General features: G+C 48.3%; 2 protein-coding genes, 1 long non-coding RNA gene and 4 other non-coding genes across 7 annotated transcripts in view; 1 reads left to right on the top strand and 6 right to left on the bottom strand.

The window, feature by feature from the left end:
- The window catches only part of LOC148005993 (uncharacterized), a 1,435,680-nt gene that overhangs the window by 1,054,629 nt on the left and 357,278 nt on the right, over nucleotides 1-23,773 (bottom strand). The window lies entirely within an intron of this gene.
- Nucleotides 10,689-14,427, top strand: Best4 (bestrophin 4). The gene is made up of 9 exons (XM_087551650.1): nucleotides 10,689-10,840; nucleotides 10,926-11,020; nucleotides 11,483-11,716; nucleotides 11,920-12,074; nucleotides 12,439-12,516; nucleotides 13,387-13,545; nucleotides 13,659-13,739; nucleotides 13,827-13,981; nucleotides 14,094-14,427. The coding sequence occupies exons 1-9, from the start codon at nucleotides 10,689-10,691 to the stop codon at nucleotides 14,347-14,349; spliced, it is 1,365 nt and encodes a 454-aa protein (XP_087407776.1). The 3' UTR covers nucleotides 14,350-14,427.
- Nucleotides 17,607-20,177, bottom strand: Rps8 (ribosomal protein S8). Its single transcript, NM_031706.1, has 6 exons — nucleotides 20,151-20,177; nucleotides 19,664-19,770; nucleotides 19,082-19,181; nucleotides 18,424-18,599; nucleotides 18,108-18,237; nucleotides 17,607-17,762 (listed from the first exon to the last, which is right to left on the bottom strand). Exons 1-6 carry the CDS (start codon nucleotides 20,152-20,154, stop codon nucleotides 17,653-17,655), a joined length of 627 nt encoding a protein of 208 aa, NP_113894.1. The 5' UTR covers nucleotides 20,155-20,177; the 3' UTR covers nucleotides 17,607-17,652.
- Nucleotides 17,887-17,956, bottom strand: Snord38b (small nucleolar RNA, C/D box 38B). Its single transcript, XR_015621542.1, has one exon. It is a non-coding gene; the product is annotated as a small nucleolar RNA SNORD38 (small nucleolar RNA).
- Snord38a (small nucleolar RNA, C/D box 38A) lies at nucleotides 18,314-18,381 on the bottom strand. Its single transcript, XR_015621544.1, has one exon. It is a non-coding gene; the product is annotated as a small nucleolar RNA SNORD38 (small nucleolar RNA).
- Nucleotides 19,260-19,363, bottom strand: Snord46 (small nucleolar RNA, C/D box 46). Its single transcript, XR_015621551.1, has one exon. It is a non-coding gene; the product is annotated as a small nucleolar RNA SNORD46 (small nucleolar RNA).
- On the bottom strand, nucleotides 19,859-19,937 carry Snord55 (small nucleolar RNA, C/D box 55). The gene has a single exon (XR_015621539.1). It is a non-coding gene; the product is annotated as a small nucleolar RNA SNORD55/SNORD39 (small nucleolar RNA).

The following is a 23,773-nucleotide window of genomic DNA, read 5'->3' on the forward strand; positions in this document are numbered from 1 at the left end:
CTCTGGTACAGAGCATGCTGCCCTCCTTGGGGACTATGGGATAGCAAGCTTCAGAGCCCGATTTACCTGATCTGGGATTCAGCAATGGGTTTGCGGAACAGAGCCTGGTATTTAAGGTTTTATTTTTGCTTTTCGTTTTTTCAAGACAGGGTGCCTCTGTGTAGCCCTGGCTGACCTGGAACTCACTCTGTAGACCAGGCTGGCCTCGAAATCAGAGATTCACCTGCCCTGGCCTCGGGGTATTTAATGTTTTTACTATGTTCCAGGCTACATCTTCTGCTACCCACTTCTACCTTAGTATTCTTCTTTTGAGGGAAAGGGGAGCCGAGGCAGGGTAGCTGCCATCTGATCCAGGCTGGTTTTGAACTCGAGGTCCTTCTGCCTTCACCTTTGACACGATGGGACTACAGACATGCACCTCTGCTCCAGATGCTGAGTTCCCCATTACATTCTCAAAATACCCATTGTGCTGAGTCAGTAGGCTAAGGCCAGAAAGTGAGGAATAAGAACCAGATACTCTTAGGTGCTAGCCACCAGCAATCGGGCAGTTAGTATTGAAGTCGATTGGAGATAAACTTAACTAGGTGGCAGGAATCTATGATCTGTGTGGAATCTTTTTCCGTGTGGCTTTATTTTGGGAGGCAGGTGAAATCTTTTTTTTTTCCCCCACGAGACAGGGTTTCTCTGCGTAGACTTGACTGTCCTGGAGCCACTCTGTAAACCAGGCTGGCCTCCAGCTCACAGAGATCTGCCGCCTGTCTGCCTCCGGAGTGCTGGGATTCAGTTTCCCAGATGGACTCTTCATCCCTAAAGCTTTCTCCAAGGGTCACAGATCTCCTTCTGGCTGTGCAGGCTTCGTTTTCACTCAGAGCCCTATTTAGACCTCAGATTTACTGAAAACATCTGCCAAGTGACAGGCACTGCCTCCAATGAGATTGGTCAAGGCTGCAGCCCTGCGTGGCTTATCGGGTCTCTGCTTTGTGGAAACAGACTTACATATATAAATAATGTAATTACAGGCTGTGAAAAGTGCTAAGAAGGAAGTAAACAAAGGACACTCAGAAAAGCCAGCAAATATGGACCCCTGATTCCTGCCACCTGCTTGCGTTTGTCCCCACAAATATCTGAATCGGCTCCCTCCTGCCCCAGACTCTGGTATGACTCTTGTTGGGATTATCGATACACCACACTGCTCTCCTAGCCCTTGGACTCATCTCCATTCCATCCTGCCTGCGAATGCCGTCAAGACATCTCCGCCAATCTTCGCCAGGCCCACAAGGACCTACCACAGAGGCCCCAGACAGCCTAAGACCAGGATTAGGAGTCTATGATAGGAGGTGGGTAGGAAAGTCTTAGGTGCTATACACAGCAATATCCTGGGAGAGGAGCTAAACTTCAGGTCAAATGGCCTGGAGCACAAGTAGAGCTTCAAAAGGCTATTCAAAATCTGGGCTGGGGGTTGGGGATTTAGCTCAGTGGTAGAGCACTTGCCTAGCAAGCGCAAGGCCCTGGGTTCGGTCCCCAGCTCCGGAAAAAAAAAAAAAAAAAAAAAAAAAAGAAAAGAAAATCTGGGCTGGGCTGGAGTTGAGGCAAGAGGTTCAGGAGTTCAAGGTTGTCCTAGTTAAAGTCAGCTGTCCTCTCGAAGTAATGAAGAGTCATCTGGGGGAGCCTCACTACAGAACTGCACAGTCCTGATTGACCTTTGGCCTGGAATTGTTTGGACTGATGATTGGCATGGGAGGGACCTGCCCACTGCGTGTGGCACCACCCCTGGGTAGGTAGGCATGAGCCCGAAGGCAAGGAAGCCAGCAGAGGGATCTGGAGAGATGATTCAGCAGTTAAGAGCACATAGTGTTCTTTGAGAGGACCTGAGTTCAGTGACCAGAGCTCCAGGGGATCTCTACACCTCTAGCCTCTCTGCTGGGTACCTTGCAAGTAATGCTCACATACATACATACATGCCACATACATACATGCGTAATTAGTCCTTTAAAGAAAGAAAGCTAACAAGGAGCAAGTGAGGGAGCCAGCCAGGAAGCGTCATTCCCCCAGGCTTTCTGCTTCATTTCCTGTTTCTGCTTCTCGACCTGGCTTCCCTCCTGTAACCTGTAAAACGAAATAAATCCTTTCCTCCCCAGGTTGCTTTTGGTCTGGGTGTTTATCACAACCACTTGAGACTAACCCAGAAAAAATAAAATCCTATAAAAAAAAAAAAGAGAGAGAAGAAAAGAAAAGAAATATTTGGCCCTGGAGAGTTGGCTCACTGGTTAGGAAGCACTCGTTGCAAAGGACCCAGGTTTGATTCCCAGAGTCCACATGGAGACTCACCACCGTCCTGGACACCAGGGTAACAGGCCATGTGTGATGCGCAGACGTACGTGCAGACAGAGCACTCACTCACACCCAGAATAATAAAAATAAAAAAAATCTGAAAAAGACATTCAGTATTGTTTGTTTTATTTTTATTCTACAGTGCTGGGAATTAAACCCAGGGCTTTGTCTATGGGAGGCAAGGGTTACTAAGCTGTATTCCCAGCTTGATGTGAGTGACAGCTATATGTTTAGAAAATAAATTAAGATGTCTGTGTATGACTTTGCTGGAGATACCATAACAAAATAACCTTGAGTAGTTCAAATGACAAGCTAACTAACTAACTAACTAAATAAATAAATAAATACTTTGCACAGTTAGAGGTGCAAGATCAAATCAGGACAGATTTCTTGGGGGTTTTCTGGTTTTCGTTTTTTACCTTTAAAAAAAATTATTAAATTCTGCCTCTGTCTCTCTGTATGTATGTGTGGAAGTGCAGGTGCCAAAAAGAGGACAGAATTTAAAAATACATGTTTTTGTCTGTGTGCATGCGTAGATGTGTACGTGTTGGGCGTGCACACACGGAGGTGAATAGGCAGAAGCTGATTTCTGTTAGCCACCGGCCCAAACCATCCCGGCTAGATTAATGAAAACAAGCAGTTCATGTAGGTGGCAGTGGTGCGTGCCTTTAATCCCAGTACCTGGGAGGCATTGGCTGGCAGGTGGATCTCTGTAAATTTGAGGCCAGCCTGGTCTACAGAGTGAGTTCCAGGATAGCCAGGGCTACATGGTGGGACTCTTGCCTTGAAAAACCAAACCACAACAAACGAAACAAAACACAAAAACAAACGAAAAAGTGAATTCAGAGAAGATCATCTACAAGCCAAGGAGAGCAACTAGAGCTCCCTCTGTTGACCCTTGAACCCAGAGATCCATTTTCCTCTACCTCCTGAGTGCTGGGACTGAAGGCTACCATGCCTAGCTTCAGTTCACAGGATCCTTAGACAAGTCTCACTACATCTTTTGTTTGTTCCTCTTGTTGTGCTATTATTGCTTCGTGTTCCAGACTGGGTTTCTCTGTGTAGCTCTGGCTGTCCTGGAACTCACTCTGTAGACCAGGATGGCCCAGATCTGCCTTCCTCTGCATGCACCACCTCGGCCAGGCTCCAGGTAAGATTTCTAAACTAAACATTGAGAGCTGGGGAAGAGTCAACCAAGCACTGGATGGCTAAGAAGGATTATGTATGTGCTCCTGGAGAGAAAGATGCACTGCTAGAGGCCCGAAGGGAGGGCTCACAGGCCCATAAGGAATTAAAAGTTCAGGAGCTGGGATTAGCCCGATCCATTGGGAGACTACTTATCTTGCAGGCATGAGGTTTGATCCCTGAGTGAAACTGAGAACATGTCAGCTCCTCGGTGTGGCTGAGGAGGCTTTTACTGTAGATTTCAGGGACAGAACAACCAGAGGCATCTAGAGGAGACCTGAACAGGGAGAGAAAGAAATAGACTAAACAACACCAGCAGACTGAAGAGGAACATGGCAGGGGTTGGGGGGGGGGGGTGAGAGAGGAAGAGAAGAAAGACAAAAGAAGACAAAGAGAAGACAAAAGAAGCACCAAGAGAGTGGAGGCTGATTTAGGGGAAGGGAAGGGAGCCCTTGGAGCTGCAGGGGTTTAAGGTAGAGCATGGGAAGAGGGAGCGAGAAAAGCAGGAAGGAGCCGCAGGTACTGAGTGAGCCTAGAGGCCCACATTGGTATGCTGATAGGCACCAGAGTTAGCCATTTGTCCTGGGGTTTTTGGGGATCTGACAATCCTTAGCATCAAACAATGGGTTTGATACCTAGCACTGCCTAAACCAGGAGTAGTGGCACACGCCTGTAACCACCACCTGTGGCAGTGGGAGGCAGAAGATCAGGAGTTCAAGGTCAGCCTCAGATACAGAGTATATAGGTAGGCCTGAACAGGAAAGGACTCTGTCTAGAAAAACAGTTGGGACCTGGGTGGTGATGGCACACACCTTTTACCCCAGCACTCAAACAGCAGAAGCAGGCAGATCCCTGAGTCTGAGGCCAACATACTCTACAGAACAAGTTCCAGGACAGCCAAGGCTATACAGTGAAACCCTGTTTTAAAAACAAAAAGCAAGGGGTTGGGGATTTAGCTCAGCGGTAGAGTGCTTGCCTAGCACGCGCAAGGCCCTGGGTTCGGTCCCCAGCTCCGAAAAAAAAAAAAGAAAAAGAAAAAAAAAAAAAAGAAGATTTAAAAAAAAAAAAAGCAAAACAAAACAAAACAAAAAAAATCAAAACAACAACAAAAACCAAACAAACAAAAGAAAGCTGGAAAGATGGTTCAGCAGTTAAGAGCTGCCTGTTCTCTCAAAAGTCTTGAATTCAATCCCCAGCAACCACATGGTGGCTCACAATCATCTATACTGAGACCTGATGCCCTCTTCTGGCCTGCAAATGTACATGCAGATACATACATAAATGAATCTTTGAAAAACAAAAGAAAAAAACAAAAGAGAGGGGGGAAAAGAAGAAGCGGAGGAGGAGGAAGAGGAGGAGGAGGAAGAGGAGGAGGAAGAGGAGGAAGAAGAAGAGGAGGAGGAAGAAAGAAAGAAAGAAGACAACACCTGGGGGCTCCTTGTGACATAAGCCAAGTCCAGTGTCATTGCTCGTGATTTTATCACCCAATCTCAGCTAAATAGTAAGTTCCAAGCCCACCAGGGCCATGGTAGGCCATCTCCAAACAAAAGAACCAATAAACAAACAAACCCAAACCAAAACCTTCAACAAGTTCAAAATAGCTGAGACACTTTAAGATGTGGACCCTAAAAAGTTCTGCAAGCTGGAGGTGGGGGTGGGGGGTAAAAGTATTCTTTCCCTTCCTCACTTTGCAAAGTTGTCTCAAAGACAGCCAGCATGTAGACTGCATGTGAACAACCTTGGCAGTCTAGATGAAGCATTTGGGTTTGATAAAAGAGTTACTTGGAGTCTGCCAATGCCACTGAGGTCAGGAAGTGGATCTGGGGTAATGGGGAGGGGCAGGATAGTTTAATGGGTTCCTGGAGAGATGGGGCTGGTGTGGTGGCCCCACTCCTAGCTCTCCGGTTCTCCCTTGCAATATTGAGGAGATGTTCCCACCAAGCCTCTGATGCTAATCTCTTTCCAGGCTTGAGACTGAAGGTTGAGCTCAGGCCGTCTGACCTACTTTTGCCACAGAGGACAAGGGCCCTCAACTGAATCCCTTCAGGGATGTCCTGTCCTCTTCCTAAGCTTTCCTTCACGGGCTTGTCTCCTCAGCTCCAACGAGCACTGTGAGCCCCATGGACACCTGTTTTTTTCACTCCCTCTCCAGTGCTAGAGATTGGGCCCAAGGCTTCAAGCCCCTCAAGAAAGTAATCTAGGAGCTGGTGAGATGACTCAGTGGTTAAAAAACACTGGCTGCTCTTCCAGAGGTCCTGAGTTTAATTCCCAGAAATCACAAGGTGACTCATGACTTAAAAGAATCTATAAAGGGATCCGATTCCCTCTTCTGGCACAGTAGTGTTCGTGAGGACAGAGCCCAATTATATTTATAAAAAATACATAAAGAAGCTTGAAAGGGGGCTGGGGATTTAGCTCAGTGGTAGAGCGCTTACCTAGGAAGCGCAAGGCCCTGGGTTTGGTCCCCAGCTCCGAAAAAAAGAACCAAAAAAAAAAAAAAAAAAAAAAGAAGCTTGAAAAAAGAATAGATTCTACCACAGAGCTGTACCCCCAGACCACTGTGCAACTTGGAAAGTTAACAAGGTGTTTGAATAGTCTTTTGGGAGCCAAGATACCAGGAGATCTTTCTACATGCTATCGTCTTTCTCGACCCATGGTCATGGTATCCAACCAAGGGCCCTGTGCATATAGACAAGTGTTCCACCACTGAGCTCTGCCCCAGGAGGTTGTGATTGAAGGGCCTGCCAGGACCTCCTCTCCCTGTCAGCTGCTCCCCATCTATGGACCTACGTCCCAGGTACTGACCTAAGCAATTAGCGTATCGATTGCTCCCAGTAAGCCTACGATACGGAAGTAGTTATAATCCTCAGGAGGAAATAAAAGTTCACAGAGGTGAAACAATTTCCCCAAGGTCAACTCAGCTTCCCAGGGCCAGATCCAGGATCTGAATACGAGGTGGACTTACTCTACTGGCCGCAGTTGCTTGACTTTCCAAGGTTGCTGGTCCTGTGTCCCTGGGCCTGTTTACCTCCTGACTTCAATAGCTTGCCTCATCTTTCCAGAGTATGAAGCAAGCTGAACCTGAGACCTTTCTGAGCTCTCTGTGTGTCTAGCCCTGAGTGTTAGAGTCATATATCTCTTGATCAGAAGCTAAGAGAGGAGGGGGAGTCAAGAATAAAAGAAATTGCACAGGTTAGGATTCAGACTCAGGAGGAAACACAGGGTTAATCTGTAAAGAGATCTCAGGATCTGTGATGTGCTATGACCCACCTCATGGATCTGAGGGAGGCCAGTGTGGGCTAGAGATGGCTCAGTGGTTAAGAGCACTGACTGCTCTTCCAGAGGTCCTGAGTTCAAATCCCAGCAACCACATGGTGGCTCACAACCATCTGTCATGGGATCCGATGCCCTCTTCTGGATTGCCTGAAGACAGCTACAGTGTACTTACATATAATAAATAAATATTAAAAAAAAAAGAGGGTTGGGGATTTAGCTCAGTGGTAGAGCGCTTGCCTAGCAAGCGCAAGGCCCTGGGTTCGGTCCTCAGCTCCAAAAAAAAAAAAAAAAAAAAAAAAAGAACAAAACGCTTCCCATGTTAAGACCTCTGTTCTACTCTCAGAACCCATATAAAGGGGGAAGGAAATTCCACAAATCTATCATCTGCCCTGCACATGCACATTACATACACACAGCTATGATATGATGATTATGATGATGATGATGATGATGATGATGATGATGATGATGATGAAATAATTTAAAGTTTTAAAAGTGTGAAGGGTACCAGTGAGATGGGTCCTTTGGGGCTGGAGAGATGGCTCAGTGGTTAAGAGCACTGATTACTCTTCCACAGGTCATAAATTCACATGGTGGCTCACAACCATCTGTAATGAGATTTGATGCCCTCTTCTGGTATGTCTGAAGACAGAGACAGTGTACTTACATATAATAAATAAATAAATCTTTAAAAAAAAAGAGAGAGAGAGATCAGTCCCTTGGGTTAAAACACTTGCCACTAACAACCTGAATTCATCCCCAGACCTCACATGGTAGAGGGAAAGAACTGACTTACCTATACACGGAATAAGTAAATAAGTAAATAATTTTAAATTTAAATTTTAAATTTTAAAGCACACTGGGATAGTGGTGGCACACACACACACACACACACACACACACACACACACACACACCCCTCTTTAATCCCAGCCCTCATGAAGTAGGTGGATCTCTGTGAGTTCGAGGCCAGTCTGGTCTACATACTGAGTTCCAGGACCGCCAGGGGTACAGAGAGAACCTGACTCAAAATGTAAGGAAGGAAGGACAGAAACAAGGAAGGAAGAAAGGAAAGAAGGAAGGAAGACCTAAAGCAGGAGGTGAGGAGTCATCTCAGCCAGCGTAGATGTCAATGTAAGCACCAGGACTTGGGTTTGATCCTGGAATCCCTGGGAAAAGCCAGGCATGGCAGTGAACCCTTATAAATGGAGACCTCTGGGGGTTGGGGATTTAGCTCAGTGGTAGAGCGCTTGCCTAGCAGGCACAAGGCCCTGGGTTCAGTCCCCAGCTCCGAAAAAAAGAAAAAAAAAAAAAAAAAAGTGGAGACCTGTGAATCCCTAGAGCTGACTGGCCAGCCTGCCTTAATCCACAAAAAACAAAAAGGGATTACTGACCAGCTTCTAGTACATGAGCTCAAACAGCTAACCACCCAGTCCCAGACACACACACACACACACACACACACACACACACACACCCCTCATATGTAGACAGAGAGAGGGCACACACACCACAGAGAGGGAGGGGGGAGGGGGACAAAGGGCTGAGAGTTCAGCTCATTTAGTAGAATGCTTGCCTAACATGCAGGAGGTCCTGGGTTCAGTTTCCAGTACAGCATAAAACTGGGTGTGGCGATACATACCTGCAATCCCAGCACTTGAGAATGGGAAGCCAGAAGGTCACGGATCCAAGGTCAGGAAACTTGAGGTCAGCCTGAGCTACGTGAGACTCTTATCCCACTCTCATCCCCCACACAACTGCTAATAGCTACACCAGGCTTCATGCTTTCTTCTTGCTCATATTACTTTACATATTAACTAATATTTCCAGCAACTTGATGACACTGGTACTGTCATTCCCATTTCCTCTTGGCGAAATTCGTTGATCCTGGTATTCTGGCATTTGTCTGTGGAAGGTGGAGGCTCAGGAATTAAAGATTGTGCTCAATTACACAGAGAGGTTGAGGCTAGCCTGGGCTGCATAAAACCCTGTCAAAATAAATAAATTGTCTTTCTGAGGTCATGAAGCTTGGAGAGCTTGGGAATGCAGGCGGTCTGGCTGCACACCCTGCTGTTAAGTACTGAGTTACATACCCAACTTCCCTGTGGGGAGCCTCCACTGGTAGGCAGGACCAGCAAGAAGGAAATAGAGAAGCAGGCCAGGCCTTGTGATTTATAGATGGAATGGTTCCCCTTCTGGGATCGTAAAGCAGGGAGAAAGAGATCCCTCTTCAGTGGAAAGGGAGATAAGGTACGTTAGGAGGGTAGGCAGGTGGGTGTTCCTGGTCCTGGGGCAGAAGCTCCAGGTCACGAACCTTTTATCTTAACTCTGTGGGAAATTCACAAACCAGAAAGCTGATAACAGGTTCGAGTGTGTGAGGGCTATGAAGGTGCCATCAATGGAGTGATGGAGAAAGAAGGGAGGACAAAAGGATGGGAAGGAGGGAAAGGAAAGGAAAAACCAAGATCAGGATAAGGATAGACTCCCTCCAGCAAATGGTGGCCCTCTGTCCTCTGTAGGCCGTGAATACACACAGTACACATACACTTGCCTATACACCCGAACATGGAATAAAACAGTCAAGAGAGAGAGAGTCCCTGAGAGCATCCAGGAGTCAAGACACAAGTTTCACAGGGTTTTAAAGGGATGTACATCATGGCCCAAGTCCCTAGATTCATGCCCTTTTTAACACTGTGGCATGGAAATGGTCTGACTAGGACCCCAGAACCCGGGACAGGAGCTGTGTTGAGGCCACTGGTACCAAGGACTCCGATCTTGGTGCTCAAGTCCTGCTCTAGAGTCCAAACAGGGCACATCTATCCTTTCAAGTGGCATGGTCTCCTGCCTCCAACATGACCTAGCTGTGTGACCTTGGGCAAGTCATTTGCCTCTTGGAACCTAATCGGTGAAACTGGGATGATTCCTGACTGGTGAGGATGTGAGGAGTCCATGCAAGGAAGATAAAAGGTGTCCTCGACCCAGTGTCTGTCTGTCTGTCTGTCTGTCTGTCTGTCTGTCTGTCTATTAGTACTCTGGGATCAGCAGCTGGTAGTTATAATAACAGTTTACCCTGAACTGTCATCTCACCTGGAGCATAGGATAGAAATCCTTATTGTCCCTAGCTTAAAGGACATGGTGTCACCTGTGAAATGTGGGATCAGGATACATGACGCTTTTGTTCCTCAAAGTCCAGACCAGCCCCACAAGGCTAGTAGCACACACCCAGTTTCCAGGAGCAGCTAGATGACCGCCTCCATCCATCAATGACAGCTCTAGTCCAGCCTAACTTTATGGACCCAGCGGCTACTTAAGACCGGGAAGAGTGGGCTCTGGTCCAGTTCTTCCAGGCTGCTGCTCAGAACAGGTAGGCAGGTGTGAGCGGGGATAGGGACCCTGGGACTTGGGAGACCAGGTAACCAGGTGTGAAAAGGGAGCTCCAAGGGAAAGCGGTGCCTCTGGGCTGCGGTTGGTTGGTTGTATTTGTTCTGAGAGAAGGTCTTGCTCTACAGTGGGGGCTGGTCTTGAACTTGTGATCTCCTGCCATGAGTGTTGGACTTGTAGACATGCACCATGGTACCCAGTAGGTTGGGGCTCTGATTCTCAACACTCCAGAATCTACTTATCCCAGCTGCAAAGGCAGAAGAGTTATGGAAAACCTCTGTGAGGGGAGTAGAGTCCAGTCCCACTTTACCTAACTCCATCCTGGTTTCACCCATGTTCTGCAGAGAGTTTATACTTTGTCTGCCCTACGCCTTTTTAGCCCCTTGTCTACCGACACAGGGTGAAGAAGCTCGGCCAGAGATAAAGGGAATTTGCTTGGGGTGCTGGGCTTAGTGGTAGGAAGGCAAGCAGAGAAGAGAACAGTTCCGTGACCTTTTGTGCCAGGCCCCAGCACCATGACGGTGTCTTACACTCTCAAAGTGGCAGAGGCACGCTTCGGAGCCTTCTCTGGCCTGCTCTTCCGCTGGAGGGGCAGCATCTACAAGCTCCTGTACAGAGAGTTCCTGCTCTTCTGCGCCTTGTATGCTACACTCAACATCACCTACAGGTGAGGGGCAGCTCTGAGCCCTGGCCTACAGGGACCTGTGCTGCCCGCCTCTTTCCAACCAAGGTTCCTGCCTGATATTCCCTAGGCTGTTGCTGACCCAGGAGCAGAAGCGTATTTATGCCCAGGTGGCCCGATATTGCAACCGTTCAGCAGACCTCATCCCCTTGTCCTTTGTGCTGGGTGAGGCATCCTTCTAGTTTTCCCTGGTATTCTGACCATGTTTTCTGACAACTGTGAGCAGCATGGCCTGCAGTCAACCAATAGACATAAGGGCTAGAGCCTGGGCCCACAGTTTCCTCTAGGTCATAACTTGCCTGTCATTTGCTGGACCCTCAATCTTCACTGGCACAAAGACACTCACTGGCTTTATATCCCCACTCTGGGTATCAAACCGAATCTAGAGAGAAGGGATCCCTACCCTTTTGGGAAAAAGGTCACAGAGTCAATAATTACCTGGCCTCAAATCCCACCTCCCTCTTCCCTGGAAGTTTGTATTCTCTGACTCCTCCTGGCCTGACTTTTCCTGCAAGTCCTACTTCGAGTGGGACTAGAAGGGCACTAGAATCCAGTGTAGTTTCTCAACCCCTTTCAAGTGCCTGGGCCCTTTTCTTTCTGTCTCTGTTACCCATGGTGACTCATTAGGTTTCTACGTGACTTTGGTGGTGAACCGTTGGTGGTCTCAGTACACAAGCATTCCACTGCCGGACCAGTTAATGTGTGTCATCTCAGCCAGTGTGCACGGTGTGGACCAGAGTGGCCGTTTGCTACGCCGAACTCTCATCCGCTATGCCAACCTGGCATCGGTTTTGGTGCTACGTTCCGTGAGCACCCGTGTACTCAAGCGCTTCCCCACCATGGAGCATGTGGTGGACGCAGGTGCTGGCAGGTTGCAGCCCTGGGGTGGGTGGCTGGATGCTGTCATCTTGGCTGTCTTCCCGTGATGGAAAGGTCTGACCTCTAGGGGGCGCTCCAGGATTCCAGGGAGGCCAATGGGTTTAAGGGAGAACAGCCAGTTACCGGATCACTGGCGCCCCCTGGCGGCAGAGGATTCTGCACCTTACCTCCTTTACCCTGGTCAGGTTTCATGTCTCAGGAAGAGAGGAAAAAGTTTGAGAGCTTGAAATCGGACTTTAACAAGTACTGGGTGCCTTGTGTCTGGTTCACTAATCTGGCCGCTCAGGCCCGCAGAGATGGACGAATCCGTGACGACATCGCTCTCTGTCTCATACTGGAAGTAAGTCAGTTTAGGATCTGGATCCTTGGCTCTCCTTTTTCTAGCTTTAGAATTTGTTTTGGTACCTAAAACTTACTAGGCACCAACTATACGCTACACACTCTTTTGGGCTGAGGGGATATAGGATTCTTCTCCATAGCTCAAGCTTGTCTGGAACTCATTATTTAGCCCAGGCTGGCCCCAAATCCATGGCAATTCTGCACTGTCTAAACATTTTGTAATCATGTGCTTACATTGGCTCAGTCCTCAAACCAACCCTCGGAACAAGTACTATTATCACCCCCTTTCACAGGTAAGGAAACTAAGGCCAGCTCCAGGTCCTCCTCCTTTGTCTCCTCTGCCCTCCCTCATCCTCTTTTTCTAGGAGCTGAACAAGTATCGGGCCAAATGCGGCATGTTGTTCCACTATGACTGGATCAGCATCCCCCTTGTCTACACACAGGTAACTACCCAGCTCAGGTGTCTGTGAGTGTCCTGAGGCGTTGGGATACCAAGGGGCAGAAAAGGCTCTTCACATGGGCCTGAACTACTGAGGATCATCCTCAAAAACCTTCCTCCCAACCCATCAAGATAGCCTGCCAAGCATGGCAAATCACATCTTTAAAATACCAACACTTGGGCTGGAGAGATGGATCAGCGGTGAAGAGCACTGACTGTTCTTCCTCCAGAGGTCCTGAGTTCCACTCCAGCAACCACCGGGTGGCTCACAACCATCTGTAATGGGATCTGATGCCCTCTTCTGGTGTGTCAGATCGTTACAGTGTACTCATATATGTAAAATAAATTTTTTTTTAATTTATTTTACTTATGGGTACACTGTAGCTGTCTTCAGAAATCCCCAACCCCCATAAAATAAATCTTAAAAAAAAAAAAGGGGGGTTGGGGATTTAGCTCAGTGGTAGAGCGCTTGCCTAGCAAGCGTAAGGCCCTGGGTTCGGTCCCCAGCTCCGAAAAATAGAAAAAAACAAAAAACCAAAAACAACAACAACAACAAAAAACAAAAACCTAACACTTAGGAGACAGAGGAAGAAGGATATCTGTGAGTTCAAGGCCAGCCTGGTCTACATAAGACAGGCAGGACTATATAGAACTATCTCAAAAAAAAAAAAAAAAAAGAACCAAAAAACCAACTAAACAAACAAACAAAAAAACCAGATGAACACACAAAACAAAACAGAACAGAAAGATGAACCTGACCCTCATGCTACTGCCATCCAGCCTCATGCTTAATTGTCAGACTTCTCCAGGCCCTCAGAGACAGAGCCAAAACTTCCTGCTGTCTGAGTGTCCAGCCCTGCTTTTCCCTCTTCAGGTGGTGACGATAGCTGTCTATTCCTTCTTCACCCTTTCCCTGATTGGCCGCCAGTTTGTGGAGTCAGACAAGGAGTCCTCTCCAGCCCCGTGGTACCTGGACATGTTCGTGCCTCTCACCACATTGCTGCAGTTTTTCTTTTATGCTGGTTGGCTCAAGGTGAGTATGGCATTCTATTTGTAGAGGTGGGCACACAATCACTACCAGGCTGCAATGCTGGCAGTAGTGGGTAGGGAGACTTGGCTGGAACACACCATTTTTGCAATTCATAGGTAGCTGAACAGCTCATTAACCCCTTTGGTGAGGATGATGACGACTTTGAGACAAATCAGCTCATAGACCGAAACTTTCAGGTTAGGTGTGGGGTGGGGGACTGAGATCAGAGATAGGTAGGTGTGCAGAGAAATGCTGTCCCACTGCTTTCCCCTCTGCTGGCCCAGGTGTCCCTGCTCTCTGTGGATGATATGTACCAGAACCTGCCTCCCACTGAGCAGGATCTGTACTGGGATGAGGCTCGACCTCAGCCACCCTATACGGTGGCCACAGCTGCTGAGTCACAACGTCCTTCCTTCATGGGTTCCACTTTCAACCTGCGGTGAGTTGGGATCTGACATGGAAACCGATACCTAGTCCCTGACTACCCTGTGGGGTTACAAACAAGTCCTTTAGGAGTTATTACATGTTTTTGTTTGCCCTGGTGCCCACAGCATGAGTGATGACCCGGAGCAGTGCCTGCAGGTGGAGGCATCTCGGAGGTTCGACCTGCCAGCGCCCGTCACACAGACCTCGCAGACCCCGCTGCTGGGCCGCTTCCTGGCTGCAAGAGCGCCCTCACCTGCTGTAAGCCTGCAGAACCTCAGGACCTCACACCTGCTGCACCTGCGACCTGGCGGTGAGGAGGCTGAGGGCCGCATTGAAGAGGCTGTGGATGAAGGATCTGAGAATGAAGCCATGGAACCCTGAGAATCCTCTCCGCGGGTGGCTCAGCCCCTCTTCCCCAGCTTCACTGGGTCTTAACATACACAGCTAACAACAACTTTTCTGGACGGCAGGATTGGCTATTGGGAAAGATTTGGGGACAGCCCTTGAAAGCAAAGCTGGAGTCCGAGCTGGAAGTAGGGTTGTGTCTCCATTTAGCATGAAAGGCTAAATATTTGTTACCTTCCCTGTTGCCAAGCATTGGAGCTGGGCCAGTGGTCCAAAGAATTGAGGGAGCATTTGCTTCCCTGAAAAGTCTTGCATGGTGCCTAGCTCCACTCCCAGCCTCTGTGCTTCATTTGATTTAGTCGTAGGGCATTCAGGAAGTGGCATTTCCAGCTTTAGGATGATGCTGTGCTACTAACCTGGGATAGCTATTTCAGAATCAAGCTTTAAAAGAGCACACTCCTTACCCCAGTAACTTCACTCACTCCAAAGGCAGGTCAGTGGGAGTGCTGTCTACCTCTAATGCTGTTCTCTCGTTAGAATGAGAATATATCCATCACTTTGTTGTGGAATTATGTTTAATTTGGTACTTGCCTAGGATATTGGTGGGATATCTATATTCCCAGCAATGGTGGCCCACCATTATGAGGATTTGGTTCATGGAGACCAGAGTTGTAAAAAGCTGACCTCCCCCTGCCTCAGCCTTCCAAGCAGGTAGGATTACAGGTTATGTCCGATATTTTCAAAAATATTCTTGTACATGAATGTTTGTCACACAGTGTCTTAACTCCTGGGACCTCAGAAGTCAGTTGTGAGCTGCCCTGTGGGTCCTGGGAACTGCACCTGAGTCCTCACTCATGAGCCACCCCTCTCTGTCCCTCCAATTTTAAAATGAAAATCACACTCTATTTATCAGTATGTGTATGTATACACATGACTAGAGATCCTTTATAATTCTTCAACCCTGTGGGTTCCAGGTGTTAAACTCAGGCCCACCAGGCTAGGCACTCACTACCAAGCTAGCTCATTGGCCCTAGTGGCAATTATGAGTGAACCTGACCGGTTTGCTATGTGTGTGGGGCCAGAAGACAATCTTTTGGGAGTTTTCTCCTATGCTTCTAGAAATCAAATTTAAGTCACCCAGCTTGTATGACAACTGTTTTCACAGGCTGAGGCACTTATCCAAACCTTAAGCGTACAATAGCACAGCACAGTGACAATACATTTCTACATAAAATCCTAAGACTAGGATTGGGCTATCTCTCCAGCCCCTACACATCCACCTCCTTGAAACCTTTGAGCTTTACAACTGTTAAGAATAAATCCCAAATTTGCCTTGATGTGGGGAAGGACAGCTAGTGAGTGACACAGCTCACTGAAGAATGCTTGATTAATATCCATAAAGTCCAAACGGGCAAAGCTCGGCAGCACACACCGACAGTGAGTGAAGATCAGAGTTACAGCCTAGACCATCTGAGAACTGTTTCAATACAACAAAACCATAGGACCGATGGTGCAGGAAACCTGACGGCACATACCTGCTCTCCTTCCAGCCTGATGGCTAAGGCAAGATTACCAAGAAACTGAACCCAACCTTGGGCTGCAGAGGGCACACTCAGCACTGGAAAGTGCTTGCTGGTTGGTGCTGTCCCAGGACTTGCTTAGTCCCCAGCACCCAATCAGGTGGCCCCTAACCATCTGTACTCCAGCTCCTAGGGACTCAACATCCTTTTCCAGTGTCTAGGGTGGGTGCACACAGAACACGGGAGGGCAGTGGCTCAGTAGGTTAAATGCACTTACTGCCAAGTCTGACCACCCAGACTCAGTGAAATTTGTCCTGAGGTCAGTGAGGGTCCCCCCACCAATCCTAAGGACTGGAGAGAACACTCAGCAGTTAAGAGCACTTGCTGAAGACATCTGACCCCTAGCACCACACAGCAGCTTATGTCAGGGCAGTGCACACATGTGATGTACACTCTAGCTGGCGAACACCAAACACACACATGTAGAACAAAAACCCTTAAAAATCCTGTGCTAATAATTGTTGAGACCAGGGTTGGGGATTTAGTTCAGTGGTAGAGTGCTTGCCTAGCAAGCGCAAGGCCCTGGGTTCGGTCCCCAGCTCCGGGGGAAAAAAAAAGGAGAAAAAATTAGTTGAGACCAAGGTGGAAGCTCAACTGAGACCAAGAACTGGCGGCTACCACTCACCCACACCTAACAGCTTACAAATGCTCCCTAGACAGAAGTTGGAAGCCTGCTCAATGCCTGTCTAAAAAGTCTTTTATTCCAGCATTCAGGAAGCAGGGGGATCCAGGGAAGTGTGAGGCCAGCATGGTCTACCAGAGTGAACCCCAGAAACCCAGAACAGGTTTTCTCTACATGGGAAACCCTGTCTCAAAAACTAAAACCCCACTTTATTAGGTTAGGCGTGTTGGCACATACCTTTAATTCCAGCGCTGGAGAGGGGAAAGGGAACTTTGGTTTTTTTTTTTTTTTTTTTGTTCTTTTTTTCGGAGCTCGGGACCGAACCCAGGACCTTGCGCTTCCTAGGTAAGCGCTCTACCACTGAGCTAAATCCCCAGCCCGGAAAGGGAACTTTGATATCTCAGTTTGGTGAGACCCATATCAAAGGTAGAAGACATTCCCCTCTAATCTAACCTTCACACCCATGCCCCACCGCAAAAGACAGTGCTGCTCATTACCTGGGGGGGGGGGGGAGAAGGAGCTGATTTACAAGTGAAATAACTCAGCAGAATCAAATATTTGCTGCTAAAGCCATCAACAACAGTCCTTTTCCATATAAGGATCTCTTGAACTGCAATTGCCCTGGTGTGGCCACCTAAGGCCACCAAGTGTGTCTGCCCCAAACAAAAACTCTAGTGAGGACAGGTTTTAACCTGTAATCTAGTTTTGCATAAAATTATCAGCTGTACAGTCCTGTTGAGTGCTCCTAAGACCTCATTTAGGATTCCTTACAGATCTTTAGACTCAAGATTAATGCCCAGCACACACACCAACCAGAGAACCCTTAACACCCAGGTCTACAAAGGATAGGGACAGCCTTTCTAGCCTGATTTAGACCGTACCTCGATACTGCTGGAACTCAGCATATTAGAGTTTATAAGCCTCTGCCACACCAATCTACTCTAGGTTCCCAAAAGAACAGGGGGTACCAGCTTTACTGCGTATCGTTCTCACAAGTCTGGCCTTTGAGGACTAGGCACAGCTGTACAGTAAAGATAAGTTTCCTCAGTTTTGCTCAGAGAGCAGGAAAAAAACATCTATCCAGACAATATACATATACAGAACAGCAAACACCTTTATTACACGAGCTATGACAGTTTATTTGCCTTTCCGGGCTTTGATCTTCCGCAGATAGAACTCCAGCTCCTTGCCTTCGAGCACATAGCCATCTGCTCTGCCACACTGGCCTGGTCTTGAGGCAATACAGGCTGAAAGAGAAAAGGGGCAGCCCTTGGTAAAAGGACAAGAGGCTCCACACTACCCTACCTGCCCCTGCCCCCTTAGAAGCCCACACTGGCCTGATACCCAGAGGGCAGGTGTTGAGGCCAACTGTCTCCTCAGATACACTTCATCCTCACTTAGAAGTCAGCAGCAGAACTGGACAAAGTTCTCATCACTGAGACAGCAGCACCAGCCAGGGCATCACCCCCCTCCCCCAGCTACAATGTCTGCTCCCTAACCTCACAGCACATTACTAACCACCTGCACTGAACCCATGCACCCCACTGAACCACCCGCCACACCCCCATTCTCCAACCCAAGAGCCTCCTCACCGAGAAGCTTGCCCTGCTGGAACTGCTCCTCCAGAAGACTGCTGATTTTGGCATTCTTTTTCCTTTCATCATATTTCTTCTGAATTTTCTTTGATCGTTTTTTGTTTAAAATCTCTTCCTCCTCAGGAGTCTGAATTAAAAAAAGAATGGATTTGTCACCAGAAAGGTCACAGCCTCCTTGAACCCCCAAAGTCCCAATGCTTGCCTTCTTCAGCACTAAAGTATTCATCTCATTCCTTCAGTAGCAGAACTGGACAGTATTTTCATCACAAGAAGGCGCTCCTCCCCCTCAACCCCTTACAGGAAAACAACGCACCAGCTTGGCCCCCTTCTTGCGGCCCAGGGGCAGTGCATAGTGGGACTCGTACCACTGTCGGTACGGTGTGCTGTCAATAAGCACAATGCAGTTCTTCACCAGGGTCTTGGTGCGGACAAGCTCGTTATTGGATGCATTGTAGACAACATCAATGATCCTTGTTTTGCGAGTACAACCTGCACACAAAGAGAAATTCACAATTAAGGGGCCGGGGCACGTAATGTGTTCCAGGCCCACATGCGACATCCAGTGGACACACACCCACCCACTTCATGGCTTTACCTCCCTTCTCCCAGGAAGGGCAGAAGGGCCTACCCAGCCTCAGTGCCTATCCTCTCCCCACCCCCGCCCCTCCCTTTATTACTGAGATCTCTAGAAATTAAGATCATCCCGGGCTGGAGAGATGGCTCAGCGGTTAAGAGCACCCGACTGCTCTTCCAGAGGTCATGAGTTCAATTCCCAGCAACCACATGGTGGCTCACAACCATCTGTAAAGAGATCCGATGCCCTCTTCTGGTGTGTCTGAAGACAGCTACAGTGTACTTATATATAATAAATAAATCTTAAAAAAAAAAAAAAAGATCATCCCAAAGAATTCTCCAACCACCTCAGGGACTTTCGGCGGGGAACAGATCCAAATACTTCAACACCTACTTACACTCTGAGCCCCAGGAAAAGTTCCCCACATCCAATCTCAGAGCACGATACTTCTTATTGCCTCCTCGAACTCGGACTGTATGTATGCGGCGAGGGCCAATCTGGGAAACGCAAGGAGACCAGAAAGATGGTCATCAAGAAGAGAGGGGACTGGGAGAGGCACCCGAACTAGACGGAGGTAACAGTCAGTGTAACTATGACAAGTCCTTGCATTGGCAAGTGGCATACAGGTGACCAAGACGGCCAGAACCACGCCTAAGGATACTTTTTCATCACCCTAGTTACCTCCAAGGAGAAAAGCCAGACCACTCAAGCACAGGAACAATTTCAGTAAAAATACACCAAGCTTGCATGCAGTATTTATGTGCCCATTCCCAGGATCCATTAAACCCTAAGCTTGGTGATTGGGGCGCGCAGACCCCACTCTTTACTCGGCACGTGGACACGTACAACATGCCCAGTCCCTAGTACTGAGAATCAGGGCCTCATGAAGGTGACCACAGCCATTCAAGTACACTGCAACCACGCTGTAACACAGGGAAAGGCGGTCTCTCCCAGCCCCCCCCCCAACACCCGCACGCACCTTAGTGTTGGCGGCCGGCCGTCCCAGCTCATACTTCCGCTTCTTGTGGTAGGGTTTTCTCTTACCCCCGGTCTTGCGGCGCTTGTGCCAGTTGTCCCGAGAGATGCCTGTGTGTGGGAGCGAGGACGCAAGCCTGAGCAACCGGGCCTCGGTGCCGGCGACTTAGCCCGCTCCCGAGCCCAGCGCTGCGCGGGCCGCACGCTCAGCTCTCCAAGGTTGGCTTCCCCACGACGCAGTCGGGAATGTGCAGCATACCCAGGTGTCATCATCCGCGTGCGGCCCGCGGCAGCCATGTTGGACCGCTCGCAGCCCCGAGCCCCGGAGGCGGCCGCAGCGATCTCCGCGGCCCAAACCCAGGGCCGGCCCTTGCCACGGCTGCTGGTGACCCACGGTCGGGCCGAGCATGCGCCTGGCCGGGCTATGAGGCAGGATGGAGACGGATGGAGCTCGCTCCCCGCGGCCCGACCCGGCGCACAGCAACACTCACCCATCGCTCGGCGCTGGCTGGAAAGAGGAAGCGCAAAGCTTCACGGTCCGGTTTCTAAAACGCAGCCCCGCCTTCTTTACGTCTCTTCCGGCTGCCGGGAAGGCCCTGGGGCCTCAGCGGTCCTGGGACGCAGGCACACTGGAGGGTGGGTCCTTCGGCGTGCGAACTCGCGGACCCCGCATCAAATCTCTTGACCTTGGGCGGTCTGGAGGGCGGGCCCGTCGCGCTTTAAGCTGAGGTCGCCGCTGTTGTGCTTACCTTTTGAGCTTTAAAAAACATTTTTTTTTTCCAGACAGGGTCGTAAATTAGTTTCCTAGAGCCGAAATTAAAGGCGTACCGTTCAGTGTGTGAATGTGACCTGTTTGTTTTTTCCAGTTGGTTAATTTTAAAATTACACATGGCAGGGCATGGCACATGCCTTTAATCCCAGCTCACTGGAGGCAGAGGCAGGCGGATTTCTGTGAGCTTGAGGCCGGGCTGGCTATATGAAGCGAGTTCCAGGACAGCCAGAGCTAAACCCTGTCTTAAAAAAAATGAACAGTTCGATCCCCAGCTCCGAAAAAAAAAAAAAACTCTGTAAAAAAATGAACAACTCGTCGTGTGTGTGTGTGTGTGTGTGTGTGTGTGTGTGTGTGTGTGTGTGTGTGTGTGTGTGAAGCGAGTTCCAGGACAGCCAGAGCTAAACCCTGTCTTAAAAAAAATGAACAACTCGTCGTGTGTGTGTGTGTGTGTGTGTGTGTGTGTGTGTGTGTGTGTGTGTGTCTATACGAAGCGAGTTCCAGGACAGCCAGAGCTAAACCCTGTCTTAAAAAAAATGAACAACTCGTCGTGTGTGTGTGTGTGTGTGTGTGTGTGTGTGTGTGTGTGTGTGTCTATACGAAGCGAGTTCCAGGACAGCCAGAGCTAAACCCTGTCTTAAAAAAAATGAACAACTCGTCGTCGTGTGTGTGTGTGTGTGTGTGTGTGTGTGTGTGTGTGTGTGTGTGTGTGTTTGGGGATTTAGCTCAGCGGCAGAGCGCTTGCCTAGCAAGCGCAAGGCCCTGGGTTCGGTCCCCAGCTCTGAAAAAAAGAAAAAAAAAAAAAAAAACAACGAACGACAACAAAAAGAAAAAAATAGAAAAAAGAAAAAAAAAAAAAAAGAAAAAAGAAAGAAAAAAATTTACACCGCGTGTGTGTGTGTGTGTGTGTGTGTGTGCGCGTGCGCGCGCTGCGGGGCGGAGGGGCATGGAGGACGACAGGGAGTACCTGACTGGAGCAGACAACCTGAAGGAGTTGGTTAGGTTCCTGGGACCCAGGGTCTTTTGGTTTGGGTTTGGGTTTTTTGTGCCTGCTGCTGCTAGGAATAGAAGCTGCTGGATACCAGGCAACCACCCTACCGAAAAACTTCAGACATACCAGAGAGGGCATCAGATCTTATTACAGATGGTTGTGAGCCACCATGTGGTTGCTGGGAATTGAACTCAGGAGCGGTCAGTGCTTTTAACCTCTTAGCCATCTCCCCAATCCCTGAAATACATTTTTTTTCTTTTCTTTTCTTTCTTTCTTTTTTTTTTCGGAGCTGGGGACCGAACCCAGGACCTTGCGCTTGCTAGGCAAGCACTCTACCACTGAGCCAAATCCCCAACCCCCTTGGAATACATTTTTATTCATTTATTATATATAAGTACACTGTAGCTGTCTTCAGACACACCAGAAGAGGGCATCGGATCTCTTTACAGATGGTTATGAGTGGTAAGCGCTCTACCACTGAGCTAAATCCCCAACCCCGGAATACATTTTTTAAAAATGATTTGTCTTCATTTTATGTGCATTCGTGTTTTGTCTGTATTGCAGACAGTTGTGAGCTACCACGTGGGTGCTGAGAATTGGACCCTGTCCTCTGAACAAGCAGCCTCTTAACTGCTGAGCCCTGGGGTGCACTTATGATGAGGAAGAAATACTTTAGGTGCAGCTACTCAATCCTGTCCAGTCAAAGCAGGTGTAGAAAACAGTAACTATGGGGCCAGCCAGGGGGTTCAGCAGTGAAAGTACCTCTGCGTTTACACCGTAGAAGGAAGGAGAGAGCAGACAAGTTGTCCAACAAAATAGTAAATGAGTGGTTGTGTCGTGTGAATACTTGCATTTGAGTTTCATGTAACTTTCACGTTCGTGTCTTAAAAATAAGTTCCTGGGCTGGGGATTTAGCTCAATGGTAGAGCACTTACATAGGAAGCGCAAGGCCCTGGGTTCAGTCCCCAGCTCCGAAAAAAAGAACCAAAAAAAAAAAAAAAAAAAAAAAAGTTCCTGGGCTAAGGGACCCACAGACCTGATGAAATCAAAATGGATGGTTCGAAGGCACTAACTCAAGTGGTATAAAGCTTGCTTAGCGCGTCAAAAAGTGGTAGGTAGGTTCGATACTCAGCCCTAGAGTACACTTTTTTTTTTTTTTTTTTGGTTCTTTTTTTTTCAGAGCTGGGGACCGAACCCAGGGCCTTGCGCTTCCTAGGTAAGCGCTCTACCACTGAGCTAAATCCCCAGCCCCTAGAGTACACTTTTTTAAAGGCAGGGTTTCTCCGTGTATCTCTGGCTGTGCTTGAACTTGCTTGGCCTAAGACTTAGATATCTGCCTCTGCTGGGATAAAAGGTATGAGCCAGGCATTTAATCCCAGCACTCAGGAAGGAAAGGCAGTCGGATCTCTGTGAGTTTGAGGACTGCCTGGTCTACAAAGTGAGTCCAGGACAGCCAGGGCTATACACAGAGAAACCCTGTCTCAAAAAAAAAAAAAAAAAAAAAAAAAAAAAAAAAAAAAAAGTGTGGGCCTGAATTCTTTGTTTGCTTTTTAAAAATAGTATCACATTCTTTAGCCCAGGCTAGCCCTCAACTGGTGATAATTCTTTACCTCAGAGCTGGGATTATACAAGTTTGAGCCACTGGCCCAGATCAGATTGTCAGATCCTCTGGAATTGGGATTACAGGAATGAATTGTGAGTCCCCGAAGCACTTGTTTTTTAAGAGAACCTGAGTTCAGTTTGCAGCACCAATCTTTCCAGAACTAAAACTGTTTTTAATTTCCTTTTCAGATTGCTAATGCTGCCAAGTAAGAGATACGCATGAATTTTGTGTGACCATACACAGGGTCAAGTCCACCTGTGAAGAGAGTGCCAGAGCTTCTACTTTCCCAGTTAGGACCCTTCACTCCTTTTATCCCTGGGCAGAATAATGCATTTGTGCATAGAAATAGTAATAAAAAGTAAGTTTTCTTGAGCCGGGCCTGAAGGCACAAGCTTGTAATTTGACATCCAAGAGTGTGCATTAGCACCCAAGGGTTTTTGTTTTTTTTTTTTTAACTATTTTATGTATATGAGCACACTGTAGCTGTCTTCAGGCACACCAGAAGAGGGCATCGGATCCCATTACAGATGGTTGTGAGCCACCATGTGGTTGCTGGGAATTGAACTCAGGGCCTCTGGAAGAGCAGTCAGTGCTCTTAACCACTGTGCCATCTCTCCAGCCCTTGAGGGGTGTTAATACCTCTTATATGCTGGCCAAGAACTCACAGTAGCCCAGGCTAGCCTTGAACTCCTGGTAATCCTCCTGTGTCAGCCTTTCTGACTTGCAGAACTACAGGACAGCTACCACACCC

This window comes from Rattus norvegicus, chromosome 5 (assembly GCF_021556685.1).
Source record: "Rattus norvegicus strain SHRSP/BbbUtx chromosome 5, alternate assembly SHRSP_T2T, whole genome shotgun sequence".
Taxonomy (NCBI): Eukaryota; Metazoa; Chordata; class Mammalia; order Rodentia; family Muridae; genus Rattus; species Rattus norvegicus.

Coding starts and splice junctions, on each gene's coding strand:
- Best4 (XM_087551650.1), top strand. CDS start 10,689: ATGACGGTGTCTTACACTCTCAAAGTGGCAGAGGCACGCTTCGGAGCC. Junction 10,841..10,925: donor ACACTCAACATCACCTACAG/GTGAGGGGCAGC, acceptor GATATTCCCTAG/GCTGTTGCTGACCCAGGAGC. Junction 13,546..13,658: donor TTTATGCTGGTTGGCTCAAG/GTGAGTATGGCA, acceptor TGCAATTCATAG/GTAGCTGAACAGCTCATTAA.
- Rps8 (NM_031706.1), bottom strand. Junction 19,182..19,663: donor GGCCGGCCGCCAACACTAAG/GTGCGTGCGGGT, acceptor TGCGTTTCCCAG/ATTGGCCCTCGCCGCATACA. Junction 18,600..19,081: donor CTTTTCCTGGGGCTCAGAGT/GTAAGTAGGTGT, acceptor CTTTGTGTGCAG/GTTGTACTCGCAAAACAAGG.